Source organism: Pygocentrus nattereri, chromosome 28 (genome assembly GCF_015220715.1).
Source record: "Pygocentrus nattereri isolate fPygNat1 chromosome 28, fPygNat1.pri, whole genome shotgun sequence".
Taxonomy (NCBI): Eukaryota; Metazoa; Chordata; class Actinopteri; order Characiformes; family Serrasalmidae; genus Pygocentrus; species Pygocentrus nattereri.
In genome coordinates this window covers 2,216,139-2,235,943 of record NC_051238.1, presented here as the reverse complement: position 1 = coordinate 2,235,943, position 19,805 = coordinate 2,216,139, and the positions used below count along the sequence as shown (strand labels likewise).

Genomic DNA, 19,805 nt, shown 5'->3' with positions numbered 1-19,805 from the left:
GAACTGTAAGTAGTGAACACTGGGAGAGCGCCCCCTGCTGTTTATCAGAGCGCCCCCTGCTGTTTATCAGAGCGTCCCCTGCTGTGTATCAGAGCTCCCCCATTAGTTATCAGAGCTCCCCCTGCTGTTTATCAGAGCATCACCGCTCCCCAGTCTCAGTCTCCATTTCCCAAACGCTATAGCCGAGCGCACTAACGTTACTCCTCCTAATAAACAGACACACATTCAGCTCCGCCTCCTCATTATTCACCACCATCACTGTAATATTTCATCATCAACATTAACACAGGAAGGTGGTCAGAGGGGCGGTGGAGTTTGAGTCAGCAGCGTCTGAGATGTTTAAAACGCAGAGTTAGAAAAGAAAAACATCTCCCAGTGAAAGCCGCGTTTTACAGTAGAAACAAATGGAGCTCATTATGCTGGTAGTGAACTTCGCTGCCTGACTCAGCCGCCTCAAAACCAGAGAAACGGACCTTAAACAGAAGTTAGGACCCTGTTGGGGTTCATCCTAAAGTTAGGACAGGATTTAGGAGGTTTAGTCTAGTTAGGATGTTTGTGTGATGCTGTTTTCTGATCTGGAGTTAATGATGAGATCATGAAGGGAGGAGCTGATATTCTGGAATAGATACTGAACTTCAGTCTGTACTGAAGTCGTCATGAGATTTCATGGTTAAGCAGTTTCTGTAATGCAGCCCCAGGTTCCTATCACCACCACTGTGAACAGTTCTGACTCGGTAAGTTTCTCTAGATCAGAGCGTTTCACACCAAACTCTGAACCACTCGGTTCACATCTTGACCGCTAATTATGGAGAAATGTTTAAAAATTCCCCTCCAAGGCAAGAGGATTGATTCTCTTACTATAAATAATAGGAGTTTATTTGTCTTGATCGTTTTCCTGCTGTAGTTGTGAAAAAGCACTTTGTTGTTGTGAGAAATAAGTTTGAATTTGACCTTCACCTCCTCAGGTTGCTGGCTGAGGAGGAGGAGAAGATTAAGGCTCTGATGAGTCTGCAGGAGGAGCAGGAGGAGTGTATCCAGCGAGCTCAGAGGGAGAAGCAGGAGATGAAGCAGGAGATGGAGACTAAGAGCCGCGCTCTGGAGGAGGCCCAGAGGCAGCTGGAAGAAGTCCGAGCCAATCGCCATAGAGTGGACCAGGATGTTGTGGTCAGTTCATACACACGAGATGGTTTCACAATTCAGCTTTGTGCTGTACTTTTGTGGTCTCCACCTGTACATGTACACTGATCAGACGTAACGTTCTGACCACCTCCTTGTTTCTGCGCTCATTCTCCACTTTATCAGCTCCACTTACTGTATAGCTGGTCTCTGTAGTTCTACAGTTACAGACTGTAGTCCATCTGTTTCTCTGATACTCTGTTACCCTGTTCTTCAGTGGTCAGGACCCCCATGGACCCTCACAGAGCAGGTACTATTTGGGTGGTGGGTCATTCTCAGCACTGCAGTAACACTGACGTGGTCAGTAAAAACTCCAGCGGCTCTGCTGTGTCTGATCCACTCAGACCAGCACAACACACACTAACACACCACCACCATGTCAGTGTTACTGCAGTGCTGACAGTGACAGTGTGGCCACAAGGAAGCCTTCCTAGAAGAGCAGAGGATGTTACTGCAGCAAAGGGTGCAAGAAAGGGGAGGTGCTATGTATGACTTTGCTGTGCATGATGGGTATTGTAGTGAAAGAAGATGGAGATGATTGTTTTGATTAATTGATCCTCACAGGCTGCCCAGAGGAAGCTTCGGCAGGCCAGCACTAACGTCAAACACTGGAACGTCCAGATGAACCGGCTGATGCACCCCATCGGACCAGGAGGTAGGCGTGAGGGTGGTGTTTGAGTGTGTGGTGACGTGCAGGCTGATGTGCAGTATGTAGGACACTGAACACAGACCTGAGTTTCTGTCTCTGTGATTAGAGCCTTCACTCCGCTCACTCACTGTGGCGTGGTGTGGGCGTTCTTACTTTAGCTCAAACCTCAACATGCCCTATTACTGAACCACAAAGCATCATGGGTAATACCTCACTGGGTTTCGTGTGTCTTCTGGCGGTGTAAATCTGTGACCTCACAGTTCACAGTGACTTTTTTTTCCTCCGAGTTTTTCTCCTTAATTTTGTGGTGTCCAGCTGTTGTCCTTCCTCTCTCGCACTGTCCTAACAGCAAGCAAGCGTTCAAATGTAGTATCATATCACATCGCAGAGGCTTCAGGACGTCCACACTGGATACACTGAGCATGTAAACAAACCACAGATCTGTCGGAAAATAGCCGCTAGACTAATGAAGCTGTGCAGCTGCGGCTTTGGTAAACTGAGGTTGTATAACGGGTTACGTGTTGAGTTTGTTACCTCACTCAGTTTGTTTACATGCACTCAATAATCCGATCATAATAATAAGTCATAATCAGTAATAATAATGTCCTAATCAGACTTCGTCAGTTGTCTGATTATTTAAATGGTTGTGTAAACGGCGTCTGATTAAGAAGTCTGATAAAGAGGCTGGACTTTAGCTCAGTGTTCAGATTTCTCAGTGCATGTGAACTCTTACTCTGATTTCTTTCGGATTTCTCAGTTTGCGCATGTGCGAAAACAGACGATGTGCTTTCCTGAGAATATCGTGCTCAAAAAGCAATTCCCACCTGTAAGTTTAATTACGAAGTGCATATTAAGTCCTGTTTAATAGTGTTGGTGCCACACAGTGTATAAAATGCTGAATCACTGTGTTCATAGTTTGTCATGGATTTTTTAAACGTGCCACAACTTTGTTTTCTCCAACTTTTCGGATGTCATAAAAAATGAGTATTGTCCCGTATATCATGAAAACTTCTTGAATTATTGTGATGTTGCATTTTGGCAGTATCGCCCAGAGTAACGGCGCAGATGAAGTCAGTTGCTTGCGGTAAAAATAAACAAGTAAGACTTTATTAATGAAGACGTAATCCGAGCTCGTAGTCACAAAAAGGGCCTGGGTCAAAACCAAACAATCCAAAGGGCGAGGCAAAAGATCAAAGTCCAGAGAACAGTCCAAAGGTCAGAACACAGAGATATTACCACAGGCAGATAATCCAAAGGGAATAGCAAAAGAAGTAATCGGAAAACAGGCAAACGGGTCAGAAACAATCAGGCAGATATACAAAGAAAACGCTCAGTAGGTCAACAACCGATACAATACGTCACACTGATCCTATGCAAAGCCCGGGCTTATAAGCTAAAGCTAATTAGTCATGACATACAACACAGGTGAACCAAATCAGGATTCAGGAGAGTGAGACCGGTGATTGGAGTGGGAAGGCAGGTCAGAGGTGGCAGGAGACGTGATTTCCCAGAGGAGTCTGGGGAATGGAGTGAGTGTCAGAGCCTGAGGGATGTGTGACACCCAGCTTTGCATTCAAGAAATTTATTTTTTTTATTACTTATTTTTTAAAACATTATCTTTACATGACTTTCCACAATTCCACAATCAGGTGCTATTTATCCCTCAAAACTTTTAGCAATTAAAGCTAATTGAACTTCACCTTTTCTCTGTTTTCAACACTGAATCTAAGAAAATTAGCATTTCAACTTCCACAGAATGTCTAAATTCATCTCAGGAACAAAAAGACAGTCACAGGGTTGACAGTCACAGGGTTGACAGTCACAGGGTTGACAGTCACAGGGTTGACAGTCACAGGGTTGACAGTAACAGGGTTGACAGTAACAGGGTTGACAGTAACAGGGTCGACCGTTACAGGATCGACAGTTACAGGGTTGACAGTAAAAGCATTGACAGTAACAGGGTTGACCGTAAAAAGGTTGACAGTAACAGAGTTGAGTAACAGTGTTGACAGTAACAGGGTTGACCATAACAGTGTTGATAGTAACAGGGTTGACGGTAAAAGTCAACAGTAACAGTGTCGACAGTAACAGGGTCGACAGTAACAGGGTCGATAGTAACAGGTTCGACAGTAACAGGGTCGACAGTAACAGGGTCGATAGTAACAGGGTTGATAGTAACAGGGTTGACCGTAAAAGTCGACAGTAACAGGGTCGACAGTAACAGGGTCGACAGTAACAGGGTCGACAGTAACAGGGTCGATAGTAACAGGGTCGATAGTAACAGGGTTGATAGTAACAGGGTTGATAGTAACAGGGTCGACAGTAACAGGGTCGATAGTAACAGGGTTGATAGTAACTGGATTAACAATACCAAAATTGACAGTAACAGAGGTGAGTAACAGTGTTGACAGTAACAGGGTTGACAGTAACAGGGTTGAGAGTAACAGGGTTGACCATAACAGGGTTGACCATAACAGTGTTGATAGTAACAGGGTTGACGGTAAAAGTCAACAGTAACAGGGTCGACAGTTACAGGGTCGATAGTAACAGGGTTGATAGTAACTGGATTAACAATACCAAAATTGACAGTAACAGAGGTGAGTAACAGGGATGACAGTGACAAGGTTGACAGTAACAGAGATGACACACAAATGATGTAGAAAAATAAGGAAAGGAAAAAATGGAGATGTATTTTTTGGACAGGAATATTATTCTTTACTTTCTTTTTACAGTGAATCGAATTGTAATTAGTTTTGTGACACACATGCAATTTTTAATAGACATTTCTATGACAGACAGTTAACATTTCTTAAAATCTCATTCTCCTTGTGTTTGTGATGTCCAGAGAAGCGTCCATCTGTAGGAGGATTTCACTCCAGCTTCAGGATCCCTATGCAGAAAGACCCGGGACTGCGGCTCTGGCAGAAAAGCAGCGAGCAGGACGAGGAGAGCAAGGAGAACGCGGCTAGAGGAGACGCTGACAAGAAACGCCTTTCGCAGGGCTCAAACGGAGACATTGACGTGCATTGATCCCCTCAGAGAGATACAAAGCCACTGTCTCCTCCAGCTCACCGCTTCTCCATCCTGGAGCTGGATTCATAAAAGCTTTCTGAAGAAAAACCTCAGGAAAGATCTCCAGACAAACTCTGACCATGTTGTTCAATGTAGTTACCAGAAAAAAAACCAAGTCTGCAGACATGGATAACTCCATCACTGAGTTATCTGTCATTCTGAGCAGTTTGGTGTGAAATGACTCAGACGTCTTTACAGTGGTGGTGATGGGAACCAGGCGTCGCCATGACTACAACACAGATATAGACATTTTATTTACTATCCAGAACCACCAGAGAACCTACACAAGTCTTCTGAGCTTATATGGAATGTTGATGATGGAAAATAGTGGAAAATCTGGAATAATGAGTTTTCTTTGGGGACTATTTTGCCGCACAGCGCCCTGCATGTCTCCCTCCACCATGAATGGAGCTGAAGTTCTCTAAACTCTCATAAAACAGCGTCTCAGTCATCAGGCAGTGAATTCAGAACCAGTTCATGTAGGAACTTTTCATGTAGGAGCTTTTAGAGGGACGTCTGGTTCCCATCACCACCACTGTGAGCGGTTCTGACTCAGTAAGTTTCTCTAGATCAGCGTTTCACACCACACCACACTGAATGACTCTGCTTACATCTTAAACCTTTAATTATGTATGATTTGTACGAAATTGGTAGATTCCTCTTTATTATTATTTTAATTATTTTCTTAAGTCTGAAAAAATACATTTAAAAGATATTTTTAAAGATGCTTTTGTGAATCTGGGTCCTGGACTTCTCCTGCCGTGCTTATTTTAGTGTTTAGTTATTATTGAGCTTAGGGTTGGGCCATTTGACGATATTATCATCAAAATGTGGAAAATTTTGACCAATGATATTATTTTTATGTCGAGAGAGTCATATGCAAATTTGTGGCTTAATTGCTGAATTTCTGAATTGCATGGGTGTTTAACAGTGTAAAAGATGCTGTACATGAGTCAGGAGGGTTTGTGAAAAGCACCAAGTACAAATAAGGCCGACTTTTATCTTCATATTTATATATTTATTTATTAATAGGCCTTTTTGCAATATGAAAAAATAATGCCGTTTATCTGTCTAGATCTTTGAAAAAGACTTTCCTGTGATTTTGAAATGAAAAATCTTAATATCGCTCAACCCTGGCTTAGGAAAACACTAAAATTGTTGTTGTCAAGTGAATTTTTTTTTGCTAATCTTTTTAGACATTCTCTTTCCACCACTTGTAAACTCCAGCTGGGTGATTCCACAATCAGGTGCCATTTAGCCCTCGTTATTCCTAAAAATGAAGGTTAATTAAACTTCATCTTTTCTCTTCAACTTTCCACAAAATGTCTAAATTCATCTCAGGAACAAAAAGACAGAATACAGAATTTGTTACAGTTACAGAATTGACAGTATCAGAATTAACTGTAACAGGGCTGACCGTTAGAGGATTGATAGTAACAGAGTTGACAGTAACAGTGTTGACATTAATAGAGTTGAGTTATGTCGTTGACAGTTACAAGATTGACGTTAACAGGGTTGACAGTAATAGAGTTGACAGTTATGGGGATGACAGTAACAGGGTTGATAGTGAGAGAATTGACAGTAACAGGATTGGCAGTAATTGGGTTGACAGTTACAGGATCAACAGTTACAGGGTTGCTGGTAACAGAATTGACAGTAACAGGATTGGCAGTAACAGGATTGGCAGTAATAGGGCTGACAGTTACAGGATCAACAGTTACAGGGTTGCTGGTAACAGAATTGACAGTAACAGGATTGGCAGTAACAGGATTGGCAGTAATAGGGTTGGCAGTAACAGGATTGGCAGTAATAGGGTTGGCAGTAACAGGATTGGCAGTAATAGGGCTGACAGTTACAGGATCAACAGTTACAGGGTTGCTGGTAACAGAATTGACAGTAACAGGATTGGCAGTAATAGGGTTGGCAGTAACAGGATTGGCAGTAACAGGGTTGGCAGTAACAGGATTGGCAGTAACAGGATTGGCAGTAATAGGGCTGACAGTTACAGGATCAACAGTTACAGGGTTGCTGGAAAATAGAGAAAGGAAATTCAGACCAGGAGCTTCCTGTTGAATATGTGACCCTCATAGGGCTGAATGTGTTCAGATAACAGGGTTGAGTGAACGCTGCATTTTCTTAACCTGTAATGGACGAGTCATGAAAAAAGGGTTAGATTGAATGGATCCAGGCATTAATATGAGAATAGTATGATTTTGGAAGAATCTGAATGATCATATCTCAAACGATTGATCTGAAACCTGCACGGGTTTCAGTTTAAAACGTCTTTAAAAACGCTTCACTTCTCATGCATATTTGTAGCTGTAATGTCAGTGGGACACAAATGGCACCTTAATCGCAGGACCGCCCATCTGCTGCTTACATTGTGTGCACATCTCATGATGAATGGGCCAATAAAATGGCCTAAAATGAAATTCTCATTACATTGACAGCAACAATAAGCAGGACAGGGCTCGTCCAGGACCAGGACTGATAGAGTGCTGTAGCAGGAGAGACCCAGAGCTGAGAGAGAGAAGGGACCATATCAGATTGGAGAGGGTGTCCAGTGTGGTGATTAGGGCTGGGTATTAGAGTTCAGTACTTTTCTGCTACCAGCAGGTCAGTTAACCGTGTCAGTATTCGAATACAGTGAGCACGTTGCTAATGACGCGAGAATCAGAGGCTGTGCAGCCAGGCTAACTACTTTAGCTGCTGTTGGCCACACACTTTAAATCAGTGGTTCTTCAAGGGTTCTTCAGTAAAGAAAATTATTCTATAAATAACCATAAACCCTTAACGGACCCTTTGCATGATTATGCATGGTTAAATGGTTCTTCAGGTTGATGGAGAATTGAAACTGGTTCTACGTAGCACCAAAAAGCTTCTTCTGTTGTTATGATGTCTAGTCTGTAACGATATAAGAACCCTTTTTGGTGCTATACAGAAGCAGACACAACATATTCTGCATCCGTCTGAAGAACCATTTCACGGTGCAAAGGACCCTCTAATCATGGAAAGGGTTCTTTGAGTGTTCGTGGTTCTATGTAGCACCATTTTCTTTACTTAGGAACCCTCAAAGAACCATATTTAAAGGGTGTATAAAAGTTTGACACTGTAACAATAGAACGGAGCTAAATAGAACCATATAGGCCAACACGCTCTCCATTAATCTGAAGAACTATTTAGGCTTGGCAGTTGAATAAAGGCAATGAATCTAAACAGAACCAGTCACATGCTGTACGGAAGTGAATGGCATCCTCAAATCCTTAACAAAGCAACATGTGGATAAATAAAAGATAAAACAGTACTAAAACTATAAAATGGGATTTATGCAAAATACTTTGTGCCATAATTGTAATATTTTATATCGTGTTTTTGTGAGATTCATTCATCCATTTTCTAAGCCGCTTGTCCGTCAGGGTCGCGGGGGGATGCTGGAGCCTATCCCAGCCGTCTTCGGGTGAAAGGCGGATACACCCTGGACGCCAGTCCATCAGAGTTTTTGTAAGATAATTGTTTTAATCATTTCTTGCCCAGAATTGGGTGTTCTTACCGGGTATACCGGTCCGGGTATTGAAAGATGCCACGCCCTAATGAGGGCTGACCAATAGGAACGCTATATGACAGGCTTGACTTTGGGCTGAAGAAGTCCGACGTTAAAGTAGCTCGTAGTGCTCTGTTCTTCACGGCAAGGGCTCATAAATGTGGGCGCCGTTCTAAGTATTGCTGCAATAGATTTGTGGCCGAGGTACATCCATGAAACCGTGATTCTTTTTCTGGATTTTTACAAACGGTGAATGCGTTGCTTGTATGTACTAAATGTTCAATAAAGGAAAATGTATCAAGATGTGAATGTCTCTAGTGTTAGTGCTGTAGGCCAGACTTTCTCAGAGAGGGTCAGATCAAAATACCAGACGTAGAAGACAAAATTATTCACAAGATTATTCCAAACTTCACGTTTTTGAAATATGAACAACTTCCGACTTTCCTATCACTGTGTAAAAGATGCATACGGCTGCTTTTATTGCTGGGATGCTTATTTAGGGTGATTTGGATCAGTAAGTACTTACCAAATTGTTTTAGAGTAATAATAAAATATGATATGAAGCATATTCCTATTCAATTCTGCATATATATATATACATAAATCAGGCATAACATTATGACCACTTACTGTATAGCTGCACTCTGTAGTTCTACAGTTACAGACTGTAGTCCATCTGTTTCTCTGATACTCTGTTACCCTGTTCTTCAGTGGTCAGGACCCCCATGGACCCTCACAGAGCAGGTACTGTTTGGGTGGTGGATCATTCTCAGCACTGTAGTGACACTGAAGTGGTGGTGGTGTGTTAGTGTGTGTTGTGCTGGTCTGAGTGGATCAGACACAGCAGTGCTGCTGGAGTTTTTAGACCCCTCAGTGTCACTGCTGGACTGAGAATAGTCCACCAACTAAAAATATCCAGCCAACAGCGTCCTGTGGGCAGCGTCCTGTGGGCAGCGTGCTGTGACCACTGATGAAGGACTAGAGGATGACCAACACAAACTGTGCAGCAGCAGATGAGCTGTCGTCTCTGACTTTACACCTACAAGGTGGACCGATGAGGTAATAGAGTGGACACAGAGGAACTGCAGCGTACTGGCCACAGGCCAATTCAAATATGTTTGCAGGCTACATTTGGCCCCGGGGCCAGTCTTTGATAACCACTGTAATAGGCCATTGGTTAATTAAGACTATTGTTAGCCTTTTTTAAAGGGCCCATATCATAGAAATCTGACCTTTCCTTGTTTTTTGTTTGAAATTAGAGCTTTATGTAGTATCTCAACATTAACATTTAAAAACTAGTCCATATCTGGAAACTAATCTTCAAAAATAGTAATAATAAATGTATTTTTGATCATGTAGTAATGAATTATGACTGTTTTTTTTACATAAAACCCCATAAATGAGAATTAGAACGTAGGTATAAGCCCTTTAACGCCACTTGCTGAGGCCGGAGATGCTCAGTTTTTTTTGACTGCCGTTCCTGTAAGAAGGAAATAAGCTGAAAGACTGAAGCTCTTGCGGTTTGTACATTTCCTGCTTGTGCTGCAGATAGCACACGTCACGTCTTAGGCTGAGCTGAGCCTTCAGAGTGAGATTTTATCACTTACTGCAGGCCTTTTTTAAAGGGCACCAGAACCGTGGATGCAAAAAACAGCCTTACAGTGTGCTTTCAAAGCAGAAGTACGAATAGAGTGAGCAATAAGGAGACAATTCATTTCACAAAGCAGACGGTTTATCTACTCTAACGACTCATCTGAGCTGTCCCGCTTTCTAATTTAGCTCAGGATCCTGCGCTGAAGTGAGGATCGTCTGCTGTCCAAACAGGACTACACGTCACCTCCCTACGAACAGATTGCCAGTGAAGTAAAACTCTAAAAAAAATGTTTTAGAGCTCAATTTCTACAAAAAATGCTGCTGTAATTGGACGTCCACAATTTTGCAGCACAGCAAAATAATAATATGTTATTATTACTATCAATATAGTGCATATATGGAACCTTCACTGCAATAACAGCCTGTTCTGGCAATGTGACAAAAACTAATTTACATATACCAACATATTCGGCCCATAGCATCTTAGCCCCACCCACTGAAACAGAAGGTATAAGGAGTGTAAATACAGAACAGCCAATCAATCAAACCCACTAATAATAATGAATAGCAAAGTTTTATAAGAACACTTACAATACATGGTATTTATAACCAGCTCAAAGTGCTACAAAAACAAGTTATGAATAAACAAAAATATATTTTTGGCAGATGCTGAGGAGCAGGGCTGTTTCTGGGGGCCCTAAGTAACGTTATAACTGATTGATTATGGTTTAAGTTAGTAACCAAGTGCGGTTTGGTGTGAAGTGGTTCAGACGTCTTTACAGTGGTGGTGATAGGAACCAGGCGTCGCCATGACTACAACACAGATATAGACACTTTATTTACCATCCAGAACCACCAGAGAACCTCCACGAGTCTTCTGAGTTTATATGGAATGTTGATGATGGGAAAACAGTGGAAAATCTGGAATAATGAGTTTTCTTTGGGGACTATTTTGCCGCACAGCGCCCTGCATGTCTCCCTCCACCATGGATGGAGTTGAAGTTCTCTAAACTCTCATAAAACAGCGTCTCAGTCATCAGGCAGTGAATTCAGAACCAGTTCATGTAGGAACTTTCTGTAGGAGCTTTTAGAGGGACGTCTGGTTCCCATCACCACCACTGTGAGCAGCTCTTAGAACAGTTCAACATTTACAAACGTAACATGAAGCATATAAGTGTAATATACGCCTTCCATATATCATATATTGTTAAATGTTACATATATTTGTAAATGTTGAACTGTAAGAGCATCAAAACATTACATTAGTGAAAATATTGTTTCCTGACAGACTGACAGACCAGTTTAGTACTGAGAAGCAAATACATAAAGCGGTACCAGTCAGAACTGAACTGGGATGTATGGTCCATATATTATGCATATATGATCAATATTTAATACTTACATATATGTACACAAACTATCGGCACATATATTTTTGAAATACGTGTCTGACCCTTTATAATTTATGGCAGTATATGGATGAATTATTGGAATTTTCAAAAATGGGTGGACGTCCCCTTTAAGAGCGCGACCCAGTTAACGCGGCGTGGTGTTCCTCCGGTGCGGTAGGGGGCGCTACGTGCACGCGGGTGTGTATTATTTCCAGATCAGTGCGGGCTGTTCCGGAGACTCTGAGTGTGTGTCCTCAGTCGGGGTGTGTGTGATGGCTCCGTTACTCCGCGCGCTGCGCGCGGGGCTCCGCTCCGTGTGCCTCGCTCGCGCCGTCTCTAACAGCGCGCGCTCCCGGGGCGCCGTCGTGACCGAGCTGCAGCCGCGCGCGGCTGACCGAGAGGAGCACGGGGAGGTCAACCAGTTCCAGCACGTACGTAACGCGCACATCACGCGCTCGCGCAGGTCAGACACAACACGGGCGCGCGCGGAAAGCAGAAAGCAGACTACACACGCGCGCGGGCTGGAAGCGCTTTAATGCCTCCCGGTGTGACCTGTCCTCTGCACGGAGGGTCACGGTATGCAAATCAGCCTCTAACCAATGACCGGAGCTTTTGTCCTGCGTTTCGCGCCTCCTAGCCAATCACAGACGAGCCTCTGAGTCACGTGACCTGACAAACGTAAATAATGTACGGTCGTTCTTAAAGGGTTCTTTGGTGAAGGGAATGGTTCTATTTAGGACCATGGGTTCTGTACAGCAGCAAAAAAGCTATGTAGTCCATCTGGTTCTCTGATACTCTGTTACCCTGTTCTTCAGTGCTCAGGACCCCCATGGACCCTCACAGAGCAGGAATGCTACTGGTGGTGGTGTGTTAGTGTGTGTTGTGCTGGTCTGAGTGGATCAGACAGCAGAGCTGCTGGAGTTTTTAAACACTGTGTCCACTCACTGTCCACACTATTAGACACTCCTACCTTGTCGATCCACCCTGTAGATGTAGTCAGAGACGACAGCTCATCTGCTGCTGCTCAGTTTGTGTTGGTCATCCTCTAGTCCTTCATCAGTGGTCACAGGACGCCGCCCACAGGACGCCGCCCACAGGACGCCGCCCACAGGACGCCGCCCACAGTACGCTGCCCACAGGACGCTGCCCACAGGACGCTGTTGGCTGGATATTTTTGGTTGGTGGACTATTCTCAGACCAGCAGCGACACTGAGGTGTTTAAAAACTCCAGCAGCACTGCTGTGTCTGATCCACTCAGACCAGCGCAACAAATACTAACACACCACCACCAGTAGCATTCCTGCTCTGTGAGGGTCCATGGGGGTCCTGACCACTGAAGAACTGAAGTCGTGTGTTCATGAAAATGTATTAATATTTAGAATATTGATGATGGATTCACCTCATAAATCATGACACACTGCTTTACCCTGCATGAAAGGGCATAAGCTGCTTTTAGCAGTAAGACGTGTTGGTATCAGCGATACTGGCCCTGCACTTACTTGGTATCGGATCAATACCAAATTTTGCAGTATCAAACACCACTGCTGGGGGGGCTTTATACCCCTCTAGTCCACGCCCGGCATTGGACCTGGTGACCTTAGGATCATGTAGAGCTGCTCCAGAGTGTCTCATTCTATTGGCCAGTGCTTTTCTATGAACTTTATATGCAGTGGGTGGCCTTGAAGTAGCTGAACTCATTAGAACACCTGTCTGGATACGTTCGGGTAGATAGGGCTGATTTTCCTATTATGGATTAAGCCAGGATTAGCCTTAATCTGGGTCTGGGAATATAATATAATATGTATGAATAAAGGACACTACCAATAGGAGAACAGTGTTGGTTCATTCTGAACCAGGATCTTTTCTCTTGACTTTGCAGAATCCAGATTACCACGGCTTCTCCTCAGACCCATTTGTGGATGAGTGGAACATGAGGCTGGCCTTTTTCTTCAGCATTTCCATGGCCATCGTTATTGGAGGAACCTTTATCCATTATTTACCAGACCACGGGTAAGCAGAACAGACTGTAGAAATAATGTAGGTATTGTGATATAAACCGAGTCTGTTCTACAGTTTCTCATTAGGCTGAATGAATAACCGACTCTAAATGTAGGTATTGTGATATAAACCGAGTCTGTTCTACAGTTTCTCATTAGGCTGAATGAATAACCGACTCTAAATGTAGGTATTGTGATATAAACCGAGTCTGTTCTACAGTTTCTCATTAGACTGAATGAATAACCGACTCTAAATGTAGGTATTGTGATATAAACCGAGTCCGTTCTACAGTTTCTCATTAGGCTGAATGAATAACCGACTCTAAATGTAGGTATTGTGATATAAACCGAGTCCGTTCTACAGTTTCTCATTAGGCTGAATGAATAACCGACTCTAAATGTAGGTATTGTGATATAAACCGAGTCTGTTCTACAGTTTCTCATTAGACTGAATGAATAACCGACTCTAAATGTAGGTATTGTGATATAAACCGACTCTAAATGTAGGTATTGTGATATAAACCGAGTCTGTTCTACAGTTTCTCATTAGGCTGAATGAATAACCGACTCTAAATGTAGGTATTGTGATATAAACCGAGTCTGTTCTACAGTTTCTCATTAGACTGAATGAATAACCGACTCTAAATGTAGGTATTGTGATATAAACCGAGTCTGTTCTACAGTTTCTCATTAGACTGAATGAATAACCGACTCTAAATGTAGGTATTGTGATATAAACCTAGTCTGTTCTACAGTTTCTCATTAGGCTGAATGAATAACCGACTCTAAATGTAGGTATTGTGATATAAACCGAGTCCGTTCTACAGTTTCTCATTAGGCTGAATGAATAACCGACTCTAAATGTAGGTATTGTGATATAAACCGAGTCCGTTCTACAGTTTCTCATTAGACTGAATGAATAACCGACTCTAAATGTAGGTATTGTGATATAAACCGAGTCCGTTCTACAGTTTCTCATTAGACTGAATGAATAACCGGCTCTAAATGTAGGTATTGTGATATAAACCGAGTCCGTTCTACAGTTTCTCATTAGACTGAATGAATAACCGGCTCTAAATGTAGGTATTGTGATATAAACCGAGTCTGTTCTACAGTTTCTCATTAGACTGAATGAATAACCGGCTCTAAATGTAGGTATTGTGATATAAACCGAGTCTGTTCTACAGTTTCTCATTAGGCTGAATGAATAACCGACTCTAAATGTAGGTATTGTGATATAAACCGAGTCCGTTCTACAGTTTCTCATTAGGCTGAATGAATAACCGGCTCTAAATGTAGGTATTGTGATATAAACCGAGTCCGTTCTACAGTTTCTCATTAGACTGAATGAATAACCGGCTCTAAATGTAGGTATTGTGATATAAACCGAGTCCGTTCTACAGTTTCTCATTAGGCTGAATGAATAACCGGCTCTAAATGTAGGTATTGTGATATAAACCGAGTCCGTTCTACAGTTTCTCATTAGACTGAATGAATAACTGACTCTAAATGTAGGTATTGTGATATAAACCAAGTCCGTTCTACAGTTTCTCATTAGACTGAATGAATAACCGGCTCTAAATGTAGGTATTGTGATATAAACCGAGTCCGTTCTACAGTTTCTCATTAGGCTGAATGAATAACCGACTCTAAATGTAGGTATTGTGATATAAACCGAGTCCGTTCTACAGTTTCTCATTAGACTGAATGAATAACCGACTCTAAATGTAGGTATTGTGATATAAACCGAGTCCGTTCTACAGTTTCTCATTAGACTGAATGAATAACCGACTCTAAATGTAGGTATTGTGATATAAACCGATTTTATATCACAATACCTACATTTAGAGTCGGTTATTCATTCAGCCTAATGAGAAACTGTAGAACGGACTCGGTTTATATCACAATACCTACATTTAGAGTCGGTTATTCATTCAGCCTAATGAGAAACTGTAGAACAGACTCGGTTTATATCACAATACCTACATTTAGAGTCGGTTATTCATTCAGCCTAATGAGAAACTGTAGAACGGACTCGGTTTATATCACAATACCTACATTTAGAGCCGGTTATTCATTCAGCCTAATGAGAAACTGTAGAACGGACTCGGTTTATATCACAATACCTACATTTAGAGTCGGTTATTCATTCAGCCTAATGAGAAACTGTAGAACAGACTCGGTTTATATCACAATACCTACATTTAGAGTCGGTTATTCATTCAGCCTAATGAGAAACTGTAGAACAGACTCGGTTTATATCACAATACCTACATTTAGAGTCGGTTTATATCACAATACCTACATTTAGAGTCGGTTATTCATTCAGTCTAATGAGAAACTGTAGAACGGACTCGGTTTATATCACAATACCTACATTTAGAGTCGGTTATTCATTCAGTCTAATGAGAAACTGTAGAACGGACTCGGTTTATATCACAATACCTACATTTAGAGTCGGTTATTCATTCAGCCTAATGAGAAACTGTAGAACAGACTCGGTTTATATCACAATACCTACATTTAGAGTCGGTTATTCATTCAGTCTAATGAGAAACTGTAGAACGGACTCGGTTTATATCACAATACCTACATTTAGAGTCGGTTATTCATTCAGTCTAATGAGAAACTGTAGAACGGACTCGGTTTATATCACAATACCTACATTTAGAGCCGGTTATTCATTCAGCCTAATGAGAAACTGTAGAACAGACTCGGTTTATATCACAATACCTACATTTAGAGTCGGTTATTCATTCAGCCTAATGAGAAACTGTAGAACGGACTCGGTTTATATCACAATACCTACATTTAGAGTCGGTTATTCATTCAGTCTAATGAGAAACTGTAGAACAGACTCGGTTTATATCACAATACCTACATTTAGAGTCGGTTATTCATTCAGCCTAATGAGAAACTGTAGAACGGACTCGGTTTATATCACAATACCTACATTTAGAGCCGGTTATTCATTCAGCCTAATGAGAAACTGTAGAACAGACTCGGTTTATATCACAATACCTACATTTAGAGTCGGTTATTCATTCAGCCTAATGAGAAACTGTAGAACAGACTCGGTTTATATCACAATACCTACATTTAGAGTCGGTTATTCATTCAGCCTAATGAGAAACTGTAGAACAGACTCGGTTTATATCACAATACCTACATTTAGAGTCGGTTATTCATTCAGCCTAATGAGAAACTGTAGAACGGACTCGGTTTATATCACAATACCTACATTTAGAGCCGGTTATTCATTCAGCCTAATGAGAAACTGTAGAACGGACTCGGTTTATATCACAATACCTACATTTAGAGTCGGTTATTCATTCAGCCTAATGAGAAACTGTAGAACAGACTCGGTTTATATCACAATACCTACATTTAGAGTCGGTTATTCATTCAGTCTAATGAGAAACTGTAGAACAGACTGGGTTCTTGAGTAAAAAACATTTTTCTATGTAAAACCCGGAACATTCAAAGACCCCTTGATTAAAGGGTTCTTTGTATTGTGAAGGCGTTCTCCAGATTGATGTAGAATGTGTTCTAAATGGTTCTACATTGACATTTTTTCATAAAGGGTTCTTCTATTGTTACAATTTCAAACCTTTTTTCCCCAGAAAGGTTCTATGTAGAACCATCTACAGTGCATTCTCTATCAATCTGAAGAACCATTTCACTATGCAGGGAACCATTTAAACATGCAAAGGGTTGTTCTGAGTGTTCATAGTTTGATATAGAGCAATGTTCTTTACTAAGGAACCCTTGAAGAACCATGCGTGAAATGTGCTGAATGTGTGATGAACCTGCAGCTGTGGATCCGCCCTTTCGTCTGCTTGGCTGCCAGCTGCTGTTTTCGTTTCTCCTCACCCTTTTCGTCTGTTTTTGAGTGCTTTGCTTCATTTTGTGTGTCGTTTCTGTCATTATCAGCACTGCTTTTGTATTTCCCTGCTAGCAGGAGCATAGTGGGCCACTGTCAGCCCACTGATGGCAAAGCAGGTGGTCCACTGACGTTTTGCTCAGCGTTTTCCGGGTGGTCCAGCAGTGGTTATGCAGAGTAATGGACAAAATTCCACTTTTCATCAGTTATTTTCTATTTACAGTCCAGTTTACTGATTTTGTCCTTCCCTCCTTTCTTTGGTTGTGCTTTGAATTTAACGCAGCATCAGCAATATTTAAAATCATTTTACATTGTGCCTAGTCATTTATTTTGTAATATTTTTCTTAGTTTTTCTAAAATAAAAGTCTCTGTGCATCTAAAATCTGTTTGAGGAGATGAAAACCTAGTTAGAGCTTGTGTGCGGGACAGTAATCCAGGTGGTCCGAGGGTGGACCAGCAGTGGGGTGCTGACCTGCTCACGGTCTGAGTTAGAATACAAGCCGCCCTTAATCATTTTTATAGTTTAGTTGTGTTCTGAGAGCGACGGGAGACCGCCAGCCTGTCGATCACCAACATTAGCCTGACTAATAGATTAATCGTGGCTCCTGTTTATACACGGTGCGTGAAGGAGTTGCCGAGCGGGCGAGTCAGGGATGTTTATGGTGAGTAAAGCTCCAACACTGTTGCAGAAGAAGGGCTTTAAATAGACCCTTTCACGCTCTGACGGCGTTAAGAGGAAATGGCGACAAAGCAGGTAGCAACACATCTGGTTAGCCTGCCACTCATTTCAAAACATGGAAGTAAGAAGCTTCTCGAGTCGTCCTGAGGACCTTCCTCATATCTCACACAGTGATGTAGACCGATTCATAAAGAACGTACACACACATCAAGAAGAATGAAGGATATGGGTTTGAATTCCAAGTTACTTTAACCTACACTCCTAAAAATGGTTCTTTAAGGGTTGTTTAGCCACAAAGAAGGGTTCTGTATAGAACCATGAACAACCAAAGACCCCTTTGCATGATTAAAGTGTTCTCTGTGTGGTGAAATGGTTCTTCAGATTGACGGAGAATGAAGATTCCGCACCCGCCCGCTCCTGCTGGATTTCATCCCCCTCTCCCCCTGGATCGTTAGTCCCGCACCCGCCCGCTCCTGCTGGATTTCATCCCCCTCTTCCCCTGGATCGTTAGTCCCGCACCCGCCCGCTCCTGCTGGATTTCATCCCCCTCTTCCCCTGGATCGTTAGTCCAATTGTCCATTTAAATTGTTTATACATATGATTTACTGATCGTTCTACTTTATTTAGGCCGTTCATTAATTTGCAGGAATTCACTTCATGTGTCCCGCTCCCACCTGCAGTGGGCTGGTTTCCCGCCCTTCTGCTCCTGCACACAAGCCCGAAAACTAGACCCACGCCACAGGATATTGTGAATTCGATTAATCACCCAGCCCTAGTTTATTCATTATATCACAGTAACTGGCACCCGGAATTCTCTCCACTGGGTATAACCATCAATGCGGTGACCAGACGAGTGAAGAGTATGTGGACCGAGGGAGTTGGGGCGATAACGACTGTCTGTTCTTCTCTTTTCTCTGCAGTATGAGGCAGTGGGCTCGCCGCGAGGCCGAGCTGCTGATCAAACAGAGGGAGGCTCAGGGGCTGCCGCTCATCGACGAGAACTACTACGACCCCAGCAGGATCGTTCTCCCCTCGTCATCGGACGAGTAGTACCCTTATCATTTGTGTGTGACTGTACATTAAATTCTAGTAAACTATCACAATAAACATCTAATGTTGTTACCACGCCTCATCCGACTGATGTGCACCTTTGGTTCTGATGCATCTCCACATTACAATGACTCAGGTAAAGGATTTTGAGTTTAAGCTCCATGCACTGTTTAAGGCTGGGTGCTGGAGCCTATCCCAGCAGTCATTGGGCGAAAAGCAGGATACACCCTGGACAGGTCGCCAGTCCATCGCAGGGCAGCTAAGAAAAGTTAGCTTTCCGTTCTGGCACCAGCGAACAAAAGTGGAATTGTAAAGTTTTTTTGAATACAAGTAAACTGATGGCTTGCCTACAAATCACATAAATACAAAATAAAAGACACACGCACATATTGTGGAAGAAAATATTTTAATATTAATTGGTCAATTAAGTAAAATAAAGTCATATATATATATATATATATATATATATATATATATATATATATATACTTGCTGTTTTCAGAACAAAACCTCGTATCTCCAAAATAGTAACTTTACAGGAAAAGGGAAAAACATACATGAATTTCAGTGTAAGTCAATGGAACCAGATGATGGGTCCACTCACACCACCCCAGTTTCATATCACCTCTCCGTCTTCTCTCTTTTAAATATATATTATATATTTAAATAAATCTAAACTCATTTAGACGATTGAAGTGATTTCTAATTAGTTTTTTTTTCATTTTCGGATTTTTCCGCTCCTCAGTTTATCAACAGCCTTGAAAGTTTAATCTA

The 19,805-nt window shown here is 42.1% G+C and overlaps 2 protein-coding genes across 2 annotated transcripts in view; both read left to right on the top strand.

Moving 5' to 3' along the window:
• The window catches only part of def6a (DEF6 guanine nucleotide exchange factor a), a 43,864-nt gene extending 38,697 nt beyond the window's left edge, over positions 1-5,167 (top strand). Inside the window, exons 9-11 of the mRNA XM_017683300.2 lie at positions 966-1,164; positions 1,741-1,831; positions 4,671-5,167. Of these exons, the coding sequence (XP_017538789.1) occupies positions 966-1,164; positions 1,741-1,831; positions 4,671-4,855 (475 nt within the window). The 3' untranslated portion in view covers positions 4,856-5,167. The remainder of the gene's footprint in view (positions 1-965; positions 1,165-1,740; positions 1,832-4,670) is intronic.
• A 6,460-nt stretch (positions 5,168-11,627) lies between these two features.
• ndufb11 (NADH:ubiquinone oxidoreductase subunit B11) lies at positions 11,628-19,113 on the top strand. The gene is made up of 3 exons (XM_017683293.2): positions 11,628-11,853; positions 13,302-13,432; positions 18,902-19,113. Exons 1-3 carry the CDS (start codon positions 11,695-11,697, stop codon positions 19,029-19,031), a joined length of 420 nt encoding a protein of 139 aa, XP_017538782.1. The 5' UTR covers positions 11,628-11,694; the 3' UTR covers positions 19,032-19,113.
• Positions 19,114-19,805: the final 692 nt, after the last annotated feature.